Source organism: Rhinolophus ferrumequinum, chromosome 19 (assembly GCF_004115265.2).
Source record: "Rhinolophus ferrumequinum isolate MPI-CBG mRhiFer1 chromosome 19, mRhiFer1_v1.p, whole genome shotgun sequence".
Taxonomy (NCBI): Eukaryota; Metazoa; Chordata; class Mammalia; order Chiroptera; family Rhinolophidae; genus Rhinolophus; species Rhinolophus ferrumequinum.
This window is the reverse complement of record NC_046302.1, coordinates 50,047,848-50,062,850: the sequence shown is the minus strand read 5'-3', so window position 1 is coordinate 50,062,850 and position 15,003 is coordinate 50,047,848. Positions and strand designations below refer to the sequence as shown.

The 15,003-nt window shown below is 42.0% G+C and overlaps 1 protein-coding gene across 1 annotated transcript in view; it reads right to left on the bottom strand.

Moving 5' to 3' along the window:
* PHLPP1 (PH domain and leucine rich repeat protein phosphatase 1) overlaps positions 1 to 14,313 on the bottom strand; it is a 176,842-nt gene extending 162,529 nt beyond the window's left edge. Inside the window, exon 1 of the mRNA XM_033087523.1 lies at positions 12,420 to 14,313. Within this exon, the coding sequence (XP_032943414.1) occupies positions 12,420 to 13,977 (1,558 nt within the window). The 5' untranslated portion in view covers positions 13,978 to 14,313. The remainder of the gene's footprint in view (positions 1 to 12,419) is intronic.
* Between the last annotated feature and the right edge of the window lie 690 nt (positions 14,314 to 15,003).

Sequence of the window (15,003 nt, the reverse complement as noted above, 5' to 3'; positions counted from 1 at the left end):
CTCGTCGCTCAAACTGCAAACTTGTCATCTCTGAGCTTCTACAGCCAAAACAGCCAATTAGCTCCTGAGTCCTGGGATAAGGTCTCATCTGTCTCCTTGTCTCACACCGGTGTTCCGGTCCTCAGTAGCTCACTGAACCACATAAGGTCCCAACTTAGGTTTCCTTCCTCCGATTCTAACTCCCCCACTCCCAATTCAGCCAATGCTAGCACTTCTTAAACTATGTGTAGATCAATCACCTGGGAATCTCGTTAAAAGGCCAATCAGGAAGTCTGAACTGGGACCTGAGACTGTGCATTTCTAACAGGCTCCCAGGAGATGCCCTCAGATCAATCACATTTCGAGAAGCAAGACTCCACTCAGGGCTGTCCTGGAATATTGTGCCCAGTAAGCGCTCAACAAGCACAAGCCATCAGACAGGCATGTGAAAGACACATTTCTCTGCTGGGTCAGAAACTGGACTAGCTGCTCCCTCGTCCCTTCCAGAGCTCAGATTCTATGCCCTCACTGAGATATCGATAACGTTCTCACCCATTTTTCACCCGTAAAGCCTGGCAAAGCTACACCCTACCAGATATTACTTCAATTATTACATTCAGCAGGTTCTGAATGAGTACTGAGCAAGGGGGTAAGCAGAGTTGTGCTTACGATAGTACTTTAAAAATAAATGAACACCACTACTTCCCTGTATCAAACTGTATTATCTGGAGGTCGATGCCACTCGGATTAATTTATCAGTTCCTTTCTCAGAAGCAAGAAGGCTGTTAACCAGTTTTGTTTTGTTGTTTGATTGGGGGGGGGGGTGGGAATCTCATGTACATCAACAGAAGCAGGAAGCAAGGACAACCCTATTAGAAGCTGCAAGCCAACTGGGGATATAACACACATTCCAAATGCACTAGCTGCTAGGTGATCCCTACTCTCAGAAACGGACTTTTGTATCGTATCTTCAGAATGACGTTATCTTCTAAGCAGTTCCGATACCTGTTTATAGAACTTTCGTCATCATGTATTTATCAGTGAAACAATACTATTCAGATTTTGGTTAAAAACACCAAGTCCCTCTTATGACTAGGTTACACAGCAATGGATTCTAAGTTTCTACTTCATCATCACAAGGACCAGTTAACTATTCTCCTTATTACATTGATGTTAACTCTGTTGATATCCCCCATAAAAAGCAGCCTGTCCAATGTTGATACTGCTCTAATGAGTAACAGACAAGAGGGCAAAAAAGATGCTAATGACAGTGGAAAATACACATTGGCAGGTAATTAACCTGAATGTTGATTAGTTTAAATTAGAAGTATTTTCACTTGAATTAGAAGCATGACTTCTTTTAGTCGGACAGGATCTGAATAACTTCTTTTTTTACCATGGTGCTTGTCACAATTTTAAAACTAACATAAAAAGCAAAATGAAGATTTTTTTCCCAGTGTTGTCATTCATATTACTACATGAGGCAATATTGCAGGGACATTTGCCTTCCACTTAAAACATATGTATATGTATATACAGGCCATTAGTAAAGACTTAAAGTGCCATAGGTACATGGTACAGTACAGGTTTTACAGCCATAGATAAAAGAGTTTTATTTCTGCTTATTTAAACACTTAAGAGTTGTGTTTCCTCCTGTTCCACACAAGAGATTTTAAAAAAAATCCTTCATCAACAAAGAGCCAGAGAATAGATTAGCAAAGTTAAAAATATACCCTCAGATTATTACCAATTCATCAACTTCCAAGTTTTACACTAATGTGTGCTACATATGACACTGAACTAAAAGAAAGTGGCTGTCTGCAGAAGATAAACACAGCATATCCCATAAATCTCATAAATCCAAGGAAAGCAAACCTTCACAGGCCTTAAAAAATGATATAAAGGAATATCTTTCAAGTGTAGTAGGCCCCCTGCCCAGTCCAGAACAACCTGGGCATGTGCACATTTGCATTTTCTTTTTTAAAAAGCCAAATTAGTATTTGCTTAACCCAGAACGTAGATCCTCACAATGATAACAAATGGAGCCCAAATGATTCAAGGGATAAAAAGGCCTAGATGCCGACATAGAAAGGTACTTGGTAAATCTTAAAGTGTTAAACTAGAATCAGTAATCCCAAACTCAGTCTGACTGGACTTTGAACCAGGAATTCAAGGTTGCTCCTCAAACAATTCAGTTGCAGAATGATGGCAACAGCCGACTCCTTCTGGTTCTTCAGGAGGCTCACTCACGGGCCTTCTGGGGATAGTGGAGCCAGGAGCCGCTCTCCTTACTGATATTACAGTCGGATGTGAACATGGTGCCTCCACTGGAACACTTTTCACCTTTGCGTTATAAATTTTGGCTGGCTTTATTTGTTTCCACAAACCTGTCCTCAAATCTGTAAGTATTTCAAGGAATCCTAGAAAATTCAAATTAGTCATCTCTGAATCAAAAGTTCCTTTGACATAGTAGATACGCATAGTAATTACTAGATATAGGAATGAATGAATGAATGAATGAATGAATGAAAGTATACAGTCTGCCAGGGTCACTGAGCAACAGTATATCCCATCTTTCCTAAGGAACTCTAATGAACATTTATGGCAATTTACTCTTGCGAAAAATAAAACCATCCTACATTTGTATAACATCTCACAGCTTACTAAACACTTCCACATATAGGGATCATGAACCTCACAAAGTTCTTTGAGACCTTTTTTAAATTTCTCTCTCTCCGTCTCTGTCTCTGTCTGTCTGTCCGTCCGTCTCTCTCTCTCTCTCTCTCTCTGTCTCTCTCTCCCCCTTTCTCTCTCTGAGAAATGAGGCTTATGGAGGTTAAGGACTCACATCAAGAACAGGCCCCTCGAGGTGTGGGATTGTCTAGACCACCGCAATAAAGCAATACGGTGAGTGGGGGACGTGTAAGGAAGAGAACGCGTCTCCTCCAATTACAGCGGGTTTGTTTCTTCCCCTAAGGAGAGAGATCCTTACTACCTAAAACTGAATGTCGGCTGCCCCAGCCACACCCCTTCTCTTACAGAGCATCAAGAGAAATTTCTCCTCTGCTTCAACATCTGGAGTACATATTCTATGCCAGATGCAATATATTTTTACCCTTTGTACTTTTGCACTTTAAAACATTCCCTTCCTCATATTAAAAATGAACCACCATCTGTATGAAAAGATGCTCAACACCACTAATCATAAGGGAAATGCAAATCAAAGCCACAAGATACCACCTCACACTAGTGAGAATGGCTGCTATCAAAAAGTCAGCAAATAACATGTGTTGGCAAGAATGTGGAGAAAAAGGAACCCGTGTACACTGCTGGTAGACTGCAAATTGGTGCAGCCGCTATGGAAGACAAGATGAGATTCCTCCAAAAAACTAAAAATAGATCTACAGCACGACCCAGCAATTCCACTTCTGGAGATTTATCCAAAGAAAAAGAAAACACTGATTCAAAAAGACATGCACCCCTGTGTTCAATGCAGCATTATTTACAATAGCCAAGATACAGAAACAACTTAGGTGCCCATCAATAGATGAATGGATAAAGAAGATGTGAGATATATGATACATATACATGTATACACACACACACACACACACACACACACACACACACACACACACAGTGGAATATTACTCGGCAATGAAAAAGAATGAAATCTTAACATCTGCGACAACATGGATGGATCCAGAGGGTATTCTGCTAAGTGAAATAAGTTAGAAGGACAACCACCAAATGATTTCCCTTACATGTGGGATCTAAAAACAAAACAAAAGAACAAAACAAAAACAGACTCAGAAACAAAGATCAAACTGATGGTTGCCAGAGGGGCTGGGAGTGGGGGAATGAGTGAAAAAGGTGAAGGGGAATATAGTCAATAATGTGATAAATTTGCACAGTGACAGATGATTCCTAGACTTAGTGGGGTGGTCACATTGTCAGGCATATAAATGTCAAATCATATTGTACATCTGAAACTAATATTGTATGCCAACTATACTTAAAAAAATGAACAGTCATCTTGGAGGAATTAATTGAGTCAGTAGATAAGGGAAGCTAAAACTTTTGCTTACAGTAAATGATCAAATTAAAATGGAATTTAATATTAAAAGGAAACTCTTACCACTAAAATTATTCACATACTGACTTTTTGCTAACAGGGTCATTATGGGAGAGCAGGAGAGAGAGAGAGAGAGAGAGAGAAAGAGAGAGAGGAAGAAGAGATATTCAAAGCAGTAGCAGATTTCACCATCAAGGCTTCCAAAACCAAAAAAAACACACAAAGATTACTGAACTGAATTGTTTTGATTTTTTATATCACACAAAAGTAGGGCTGTGCATGTGTATCTGAATAAACTACATGCATTTAACTGTGAGAAGACAATTTTCTTTCTTAAAAAAACTAAAATAAAGAATATAATGAATATTGAATCTTTTTAATGAACATATGTCTGAATAGGTATTTCTTTCAAAAACTATTCTTAAATTTTTCTCCCAAACATTTTTTAAAATTCAATTTCTTTTTCCAACATGTCCATTCTTTAAAAATATCCACTGTTCCTTTAAAATCTGTCAAAGTGATATGCAATCTCTCAAATGTACTGATTAGAATGAAAAAAAAAAACTAGAAACACCGTGAAGTACAAGAGAAACCATCAAATGTGTGAAATATATTTTTTAAACTTTCATTTTGAATACTAAGTATAAGGAGGATCCAAAAATAGTAAGAATACAGGTTGACAGTGTGCGTGGTGGTGGTGGGGGGGGAACGAAAGATAATCCAAATCCTGGGTGCTATTTCTATCTATGGGCTTGCTTTCCTCATCTATGAAAATACAGAGGGTAGTATCCCTACAGGCTCCTTAAATTCTATAATTAAAATAACACACAAAATGTCATTTTCTTTAAGTGCTTTTTCTCCTACTGACTCCAGGCACACAGCTCACTGTGAACTGAAGTTAACAAACCTGTAAATTTTGCACATTTGGACACCTCAACAGAGTTATCATTACAGCAAACTTTATAAATTGGATTATGAAAGTATCTTGCTTTATAAAGACAACTTCAGAAAAAGAATCTACTTTAAAAAAGATTGTACTTCTTTAATTTCATCTCTAGCATGCAGAAGTCTACTCTGAGGAATAAGGGCTGGCAAGGAGAAGGTGCATCACGTATTATCTATTGTTATTAGTCCTCATCTACACCAGAAAGGCGGTCTGCTTCGGCGGGCAAGCTCAGGCTGCCTTGTGTATATTAGGTCCAAGCCATGGACAGGTCTTACAGAACTTAAAACAACTACGACTTTTAGTCCTTCTAATTTGAAGGGTGGGCTCTCTAATAGAGCCTCAGAATGTTAAGAGTGGGAAGAGATCTTAGATTTCTTCTATTTCAAGTTTATCGTTTTACTGATGAGGAAAGCAAAGCCCAGGATAGATTAAAATAAATGCCCAAAGTCATACCAAGTTTCCCAACTCTCAGACTAGTTTCTTTAAACGACAGACCATTTTCTCTCACAGTGTGAGATAAAACAGTACAAATTCGTTCCCAAAGTTGTTTTTGAAAAGAACAAGGTTGTTTTCACCTGACTCTGAGACACAGCAGCCAAACTCAAGAACCATTATGTAGCATCCATTCAAGCACAAAGTTACAGCCAGACAAGCTCTCACAATATACAGGTGTGAACAAAGCAAGAATTCCTCAGGAACATATTTCTCATAATTGACAATAAAGGTAAAAAACCAGGTCTGTGTACAAAATTTTGCTCTTTGGACCATGTATCAGGAGTGAACTGATTGTAAAATCCAGACAATTATTAAATAGATGATGAAAACAAGTACAGATACTGTCTTTTGCTGTATTTAAAAACATGCCTCATATTTGAAAAGAAAGCCCAAACACTCTAACATATTATTTAATGGCAGCAGGTATAGGAAAAGATTCATTCTCTAAATGCTCTTCATCAGATGTATGAGTCATTAGAAATAGCAACAAATGCAAAATTCTTCCTGTTTGAAAAGAATGGAGGAAAAAAACTAAAAAGAAAAATCAACTAATTCAAATTACTTCAAATTTCTATAATTAGATTTTTCACTCATTATTGAAACGGTGCAAAACCAAATTACAGTTGACACTTCCTTTAACAACACAAGTTTGAACTGTGTGGGTTCACTTATACACAGATTTTTTCCAATAAAAATACAGTACATATTTCAAATTTTATTTAGTCTTCAACTAAATGCTTCCACATAACTGGAAACGAGGCTAATTTACTTTTACAAGCTTCATTGGAAAAGTATATGACAAAAATTTTGAATCTGTCTGTTTTTTGTTAAACTATTGACATGTACAAACTCATAAAATATATACAATCTACAAATAATTTCCCCTGTTTCCAATAGAACTTCTAGGTTCCAAACTCAGAGGCCACTGGACTTGTACCTCAACAGCACACTTCACCATTAAATACATTTGACAATGTATTAAAGCAATCTCAAATGTAAAAATGCAACAGGGAAACAATTATGTCAGCATGAATGTGGTATTACGCATGGGATGATTATGCCTTGTTTCATTTAACATACTAAAAGGTATACCAGGATATGTATTTTATACTTATATAATATATAAACAAAACCATTCCACCTCTAAATCAAAGTGTAATAACACTTCAGTAATCCAGTAATTGTTATGCTTGATTCTAAAGTACATCACACAACTTGAAAGAGCTGTTATTTCATAGTTAACCCAAATCCTAAATGTTCTTTAATAAAAGTATCATTAAAGTCTGTTCTTTCCAGATCCTTGAGTTTCAATTTATTCAAATTTTCCAAAGCATAGAGTTGAAGTTTCATACAAATCCAAACACAACCAGTCACACAGACTGAGGTTATAAGTATCTTATTTGTCTAAAGAATCCACAGGGTCGATTTTGGGGTTTTGTTTTAATTATACTATCTTTAGAAAACCAAAGGTAAGTATAAAAAGGGTTTGCCCTAGAAGCACAGGAACATGAGGCCAGATTCAAACCCCTCATTACCACTGTTGTACCAGATGTCTGGGATTAAAGGAGTGGAGGTTTTAGAAGGTGGGAGTTTTAAAAAAGGCTTCATTTTCCCAGACTGTTCTGGACATTTTGATAACAATTTCTCTCTTTTTCAAAATGTCAGGAGTCTTTAAAGGAAAAGCTTTTCTATTGAGTGGCTTCAGGATCTCTCGATTTTCACAGCACAACAATTAAACCCTTCTCCTGTCCAGATAGACCGAACTGTGTTCAACCCTGGCACATAAAATCATTGAATCTAAGATGCCTCATTTGACAGATGCCTCATTAAATTCATCTCAAAGTTGAGATAAGAAATGCCTTTGAAAAGGGAGGGGGTGACACATGTTAACTCTAAGAAAACTTTGAGAACTGCTCTCTCAAAATCTACATGCAGCTTCACTCACGTGAAATAAAGTTATTAATAGTACTATGCGGCACATCTGAAATCTGCTGCCATGGGAGAAATGCCTCTGTGCATGTGTGTTTAATACTTCTCTGGGGACCCAAACAGCATGGGAGGCTAAAGAATCAGGGCACATACCACCAGCTGCTTAACAAAATTCCACAAATTCAATTCAACAAATGTTTAAACTAAAATGCCAAGTATTATGCTAGGCTTGGATCATATACAACGTCAATGAATGTTATGTTACCAATAAATCAAATTCAGGGTTCCAAAAAGAGAGTAAGAAACATCAAAAACACTGTACACTTTAAAAATAATAATCTTTGGATAACCAATCATTGGTTTAACTTTCTTATAGCAACAAAAAGATAAAACTTTCAACACAGAAACTTTACAAACTCATTTATACACATCTCCTCTCCTCACAATTATTTCAATGAGCACAAAAGACACACCATTTTAAGAATAACTATGAAATTCAGGGAGAATAGCTGACTCTAGTTCTATATAACATATGAATTATAAAAACTACACAACTGCAGAGTAACACCAAAAAAGCAGTATTGATCACTAAAGTACAAATAATTCTATTTTAAAATAAAAGGTTTAAGCAAAACTTTCAATACTTTACAAGTACAGCTATGTCTTAAAGAAACTGAATCGTCACACCACCACCCTCAAAAGTTATCCACTTTTTAGATGAAGTGTTAATTCTCTATACCCAATAAAGATTTATAGTTTAACAAATGAGGCGTGCTTGAATAAGAAAATAAAGAATCATTAGGTAAACTTTATTTCAGATCAACTTAACAAGTATGACTATTTGCAACCAGGATATTTAGAACACTTTAGTACTCCTTCTGTACTATTTATTTGCCAGTCTTGGTTTTTTACGTTTTTAAAGGCAGCATGATAAAAATAGAAACATCCACATTTCACAATGAATACCACTTTGGACTAGAGGATACTATCACCTCATTACCAACAAAAATAGCGTATTTGCTGAATGCTTTTAACCAAGTGAAAATTCAAGTGTAAATGAAATTCAGCACCAATTCATGGAAAGTGATAAGAATTGAAAAACTGAATATCCAAGTTCTCTATTCTCAACTCCGTCAAGGACTGAAAAACCACAAGCAAGAGTCAAACCTTTCTATGCATCAGTTTCTCCTTCTGAAAAAAGGAATGACAGACTCCTCCCTAACCATGTTTTTGAAAGGACAAGTGAGATAATTTATGTGAAAACCCTTTAAGATTTTTGAAGAAAATAAACCCCAACATATTAACAGATGTTATCAAACCACAGTTATGAAGGAAAAGACAGCATGCATTTTACATAAAAAACAACAAATATAAAATTTAAATATAAAAAGCAACAAAAATAAAGTTAAACCTTTTGTTCTTAAAATCAGAAGGACTGTTCAGGCACACACTGGTGTCACATGTTCATACCACGTTATTCAATACTGCTGTAATTATAGTAATAAGAGCCGGCTCGTCAATATTACAGCTTAATGCTGAACCACCCCTTCTTGGTTTCCATGTAGGAAACCATGTAAGGTTTGATCATTCCCAGAAGGGAAAAAGAGAGGAAATATGAGAGGGGTAAGGAGATCATTCTGAGCAATCCCAATAAGTCACACATAAAAACATCTTGTCCAAGATTCACTAGGCACAATGGGTGTGCTCTCCATTCTGTCATCATGCTTTCCACACTACTAAAATTTGAACTGAAATACCTGGACTACTAAATCTAAAAGGTGGCAGGAAGTCAACAATATAAAAAAATAGAGCTTAATACTGCACTTGATCAATGACAAAACACAAGCTCATTAATGTTTTGAAGTCCATACCTTATGTCAATTAACCTAAATTCTTGAACTTTTTTAACCTAAAACTACTCTAAGGTAAAATGTAAGATGGCTGATTTTAAAAGGACATCCGATGCTAATGTACGTACTATACTTAAGGAACGTCAGGAAAAACCATTTAAATTTTTTCATCTCTTCAATCACCTAAAAGAATTATTGTTTGATAGGCGCAATAACAATTTTCAAACCAAATTTTGATTCGCATCATTGTAATTAGTACTTTTTGTCCAACACCTGCTAGTGCATTAAGGACTTTCCTTTCACTTTCCCCAAATAAATATATTTAAGTATTCAAAGCAACCACAAATGGCTTTCAAAGCCTTTTAAGAATAATTTGAGTCAGGTAATCAACAGCAAACTTTAATTGAAAGGTGACCCTCAAGAGAATGAAAGTTCTCGGCTAAACACCAACTTCTCAAAAAAACACAGCTGACTAGACAAACTACATAGACATCCGATAACAAGTTCAAGTTAAATACAGGAAGGTATTCAAAAGGCAGCTTCCTAATCTATCCTTAATTCCAAGCACATGTATAAACAAAAAGATATGCAGCAATAAATTTAAGAGTAAGTTACATGTAAAATGATAAAAACATATGTGGTATACAAAAGGGTGTCATCTAAAACAAACATTAATTCTCTTCTTCCTCAGGAAAATCATTACTACCAAAATGTAACACTTTCCAGTTGGGTGTCCTACATTCCATTGCAGTACACGGATAATTTCTAGGAAATCTACTCCAGCTTGGTGCAAACTTCCACTACATGTGAAGTCCTGACAATGGTTCCATAGTAAGTGACACAACCTTATAGCAAGGCCTTTTTGTTCATCAATAACTAAACTTCCTGGGAAAGTTCTTTTTCCCTCAATTTTGTTCTATAGCAAATGAATATCAACAAAGAGACATTTGATATTAACCTATTCATACAGGCTTAAAACAAGCTCAACTTTGTATAAAAAAACAAAATAAGCAATCAGACATCTTTATAATAATCAGGCATCTTCCTTCTAGGACACCTACCTGTACCCTGCCTTCATCTTCGAGAACAGGTTGGATACTGTGTGTGGCTTCATATTAAGTATTTTTATGAGCATATACACAGAGGCATGTAAATATTTATGTTGTGTATACAGAAATAAAGCAAGTAAGTTCAGAATGAAGTAACAATTACTGCTATTCATAAAAAACAAAAAAAAGATTAAAATGACCACACCAGAAATTTAAGATTTAACCAGAAAGATACTTTGCCACTTTTATATTGAGATGTTAAAAACTGTATATCATTCACTTAGAATATTTTAGATACACTTGAAGAGACAATCAAGGGGAATCAAAGATTTAAATTTCATGACCATGACACCCAAAACTTTCCTATTAGCATTTATCATGATAAACATATCTAGTGGTGAGGAAAACAGGGGATACAGAGCTCTTTCCATATAAAATATGTCCAATACTGTTAAATGTGTGTGTATATATATATATATATATATACATATATATATATATATATACACATTTCCTTCCATGAATTAAGTCTGGTTATGAGGGTATTTATCACTTCAATGTTAACAAAATATTCCCATTCCATGTGTGATTATCATTTAATGCTTTTGTAATTTTACAAATTAGATGAGCTGTAGGAGAAAAGGATAGAGTTGTTGCTCCTACATAAAAAACAAAATCACCTATTTCCTAGACCATAAACTTTTAAAGGCATGTCATCCAGTTGGGATACCATCTTCAAATGAAACTGCAAATGCTATTGTATTATGATATGGTTTTCTTTATAAGGCAAAACTCCATCAGAAATCCACCTGAATTACAGAAAAACTTCAGTGAAATTCAGAGGAACATCTCATCAGGAATGCTATTTATTTGTCTTGCATATTTCAATGTGGGAGTAAAGATTTCTTCATTCAAACTGACTACACTGCCACTAGGACATAAGTTGGACCAAGAACATACTAAATAGAAAGAATGGGTACAGATTAATTACAAGTGTGATTATTTTTCCACTATCACCTACAACCTAGAATAGTAAAGTTGGGGAAGATACAACTCTGATTTATTTTGTTATGCTACCTTTATAAAATTCCTTATAACTAATAACATAATTCTTGAAACCAGAGGGAGAAAGGATGTAACCAACTTATAAAGCTCAAATATAACAACCAGAATCTATAGCTCCCTAATTATGCACCAGCCAAATCTCTCATCCAAGAGAACATTATTCACCCCAGTCAAGAATTTGATCTGTCAATTGTATCTCAAAAAAATCTGGAATAAAGAATAGAATTTTTTAAAAAATTTTAATCTAGAACTGAAAAAGAACGAGGACTTTAGATCACATTTCAAGAGATAGCACTTAAAGTCTTACTGTGATTCCCCATTGTAAATCACACTACAATGGTCAGTTCTGGCTATAAAGACTGAACGTGAGAAACAAAATAGGCAAAATCACTTTTGATGCAAGAATCAAACTTGGAGAGGAAATTGTAATAAAGCAAAAAAGCGCTGGGAAAAAGTTATCTAAAAAGGATCCTATCTGTTAGGTCTCTAACGAGGGGTAAGTGGGCAAATAAGCATGACAAAGAGAGCTGAACGTGCACCAATTTGACAAGTAAGGAGCTGGGGGGGGGGCAGTATTAGGGTTAGGAGGGCAGTCAAGTGTAGGGAGAGTGTTCTAGAGCGTTTTTGTTAGCCATTTTCCTCTATCGGTATTAAGTACACGTGATAGTTTACCTGAAATCCCCAACTGCCCTGAGGGAGGCCTGAGGGCAGCAGGTTCATTGTTGAAGGTACTACTGCCTCTTGAATACCTGCTTCCTGTACTTCCCGGGGGTTCTACCAACCCCTCCCAACCTCTGAGTTGCTTCCCAACCTGAGTCCCTCAAGACTGACCAAACGATCGGCACGAATAATTGCTCAGTTGAGTATTACACAGATCACCCGTGAAAACTGTAAAGTCACAAACACTGCCTAGGACCTGCGACTATTCTGGGGTCGGGCCAACAGACCGCCCACCTGACTCCCACCTCTGAACATGATGAGTTGACACTTTTCACCCCCCCTCCCCGGCCAAGTCCAGGTGATTTCCTTACCTGCGTAGAAGCGGATAAGGCAGCCAATCTCTGAGTCCATGCCTTCCTCCTGCACCCTCCATAACTCCCCAAAGCCCAGCTGGAAGAGGTAGTCATTTTGAATCTGCAAAGGCTTCTCGTCCGCCTCCAGGCGCCGGGTGGTCTCTCCGTGGAGCTGCACGTACAAGGTGGGCGGCGGAGGCGCCTTCTCCGCGGTCGCCGGGTTCCCACCCGGGGGGAGCTGGGGGCGGCCAGGGGCCGCGGCTGCTGCCTCCTTTTCCTCCCGAGGCCAATCGCGGGCAGCCCCGTCCGGGCCGTCGACGAGCCTCTGGGCTTTTGGCTGCGGCAGAGGCGGGGAGGCCGTCGGGGAAGGCGGCCGGGCGCCTGCTCCGGCCCGGGGCTGCACTGAGCGGCCGGGCAGGCGGGGCTGGCCCGGAACTCCCGGCGCGGCTGGATCGGCCTCGAGCTCCTCGGACGACGACGAAGAGCCACCGCCGCTGCTATAGGGGTCCAGCCGGTCCGACACGCTCTCGACGCTGGGGCTCAGGCTGAAGCTCTCGGTATCCGAAGCCCGGCCCGCGGCCGCGCTGTCCAGGGGCCGCGCGGCGCCTGGCTCACCCGGGCTGGAGTCCGAGGGCGCGGGGCTGGCGCGGGAGGAGCCGAGCGCCCACCCGCCGGGGTCACCGGGCAGCGGCAGGTCGGCAGGAGGCGCGCGCGGCGGGGCCCCGACGGCGGCCAGCGCGCTGTTCCGGGGGGGCGGCCGCAGGTCCCGCGGCTCGCCGGGTGCGAGCCGGGGGCCGGCATCGGGGGGCCCCTTGCCCAGCACCTTCACCACGCCGCCGCCTTTGTGGCCCACCTGCAGCAGGCGGGCGGCCACCTCGCCGGCCGTGGTGTCCAGTGTGCAGAGCACCGGGCGCAGGTAGGTCGAGGCCATGTGGCGATCGAAGACGTGCAGGCAGCCGCGCTGGAGCTGGTGCCTCACCCAGTCCCGGTCCGACGGCTGCAGCTGCAGCATCTGCCGGTGCTTCAGGAGCAGCGTCTTCCTGTCCAGGCTCCGGGTGCACAGCGACGCCGAGGCCGAGCAGGAGGCGGAGAGGCCGGCGCTGCCGGGGGAGTGCGAGGCGGCAGCGGCCGAGGACGACGACGACGACGAGGAGGACGACGACGACGAGGCGGCAGCAGTTGAGGACAGATTCCTCTTCAGCCTCCCTCTCCTCAGCAGGAGGGAGTTGGCGCCGCTGCCGGCCCCGGACACCGGGGCAGCCCCGCCGGCGGTGGGCTGGGGCGCGCCGCGCCTCCTCCTGCGACCGGTGCCTCCCACTCTGCCCGGCAGCGGCCCCGGCTGCGCCTCGCGGGGGGCCTCTTCCCGCGCCCCGGTGCTCGGGGCCGCCGGGGTCAGCGCGGGCTCTGGGCTCCGGCCGTCCCCGGCCGCCGCCGCCGCCAGAGCTGCCGCGGCCGCCGCTGCCGCCGCCGCCGCTGCCGCCGCCGCTGCCGCTGCGGCCGCCGCCGGAGCCGGAGCTCGGTCCTCCCTGCTGGTTTCTGGGAGTCGCTGCGCCGTAGACGCGGCGGCGGGCTCCATTGCAGTGGGGCTCCGAGCTTCCCCCCCAGCTCCGGAGGCAGCGGGCAGAGAGGGAGGCGGTGAGGCGAAGGTGGGAGACGGCGGCGGTGGCGCGGGGAGAAGGGAGAAGCCAATGGCGTTCGGCGCGGCCGTTCCAGGGGATTATGTGGCAATTCGGAGCATTCCGTCGGTGTCTCGGTGTTCCATCCCGCGCGCCCGCCTCGCCGCCACCGCCCCCCCTCTCAACACGCCCTCCCCGCCCGGGTCGAGGGCTCCCGCGCACAGGCCCCGCCCGCTCCCACACCTCACGCCAGCGAACCAGCCGCGAGGCTGGGCTCATTGAATATTAATCACGCGCCGGGAGCGGGAAGGCGGGAGGCGGACAGGGCGGGAGCTCCACGTGAGCCTTATGAATATGCATTGCTAGCATGACGGCATTCCTGGGAGGAGTGGGGAGAGCTGGAGGTCGGAGGGGAGGCGGGGCTTCAGAGTAAACAAACTGACGCGTGCGTACGAGGGCGGGGCGGGGGAGCCGTTTCCCCCGAGGTTCCAGCGCGGGCCTCACAGAAGGGGAGGCCGACAAAAGAGGCGTGCGGTGCACTCTGGGAGTTGTAGTGCTAGTGCGGAGACGGTCATGCTCAAGGGAAACAGGGCGAACTACAAGCCCCAGAGATCCTTACGTTGTGCCCCTCCTTGCATCCAGCACCTGGCAGTGGACAGTGCGTATTGTGCCCTCTACTGTTGAACACTGTGCCGGGAATGTTCTTGTTGATTAACTTGTACCCAACTCTCCCACTCCCGCTTCCCATAAGAGTTTCGTTTTCCCTACTAATTGAAATTAAGGACTTTGAGGGACTCAAAATGGCACAAAAATCCCCGGTTCGTGACCCTCACCTCCACCCGTTGTATGGGATACAAATACCCACAGCACCACTGGATAACTGGCAATCAAAGTAAGCCAATTTCACTTTTTCCCTACTTTTTCAAGGTCAAGGGAGACTGGAAGTGTCTGGAAATACTAACTTGGACAATTGCTGAATGTGCTTG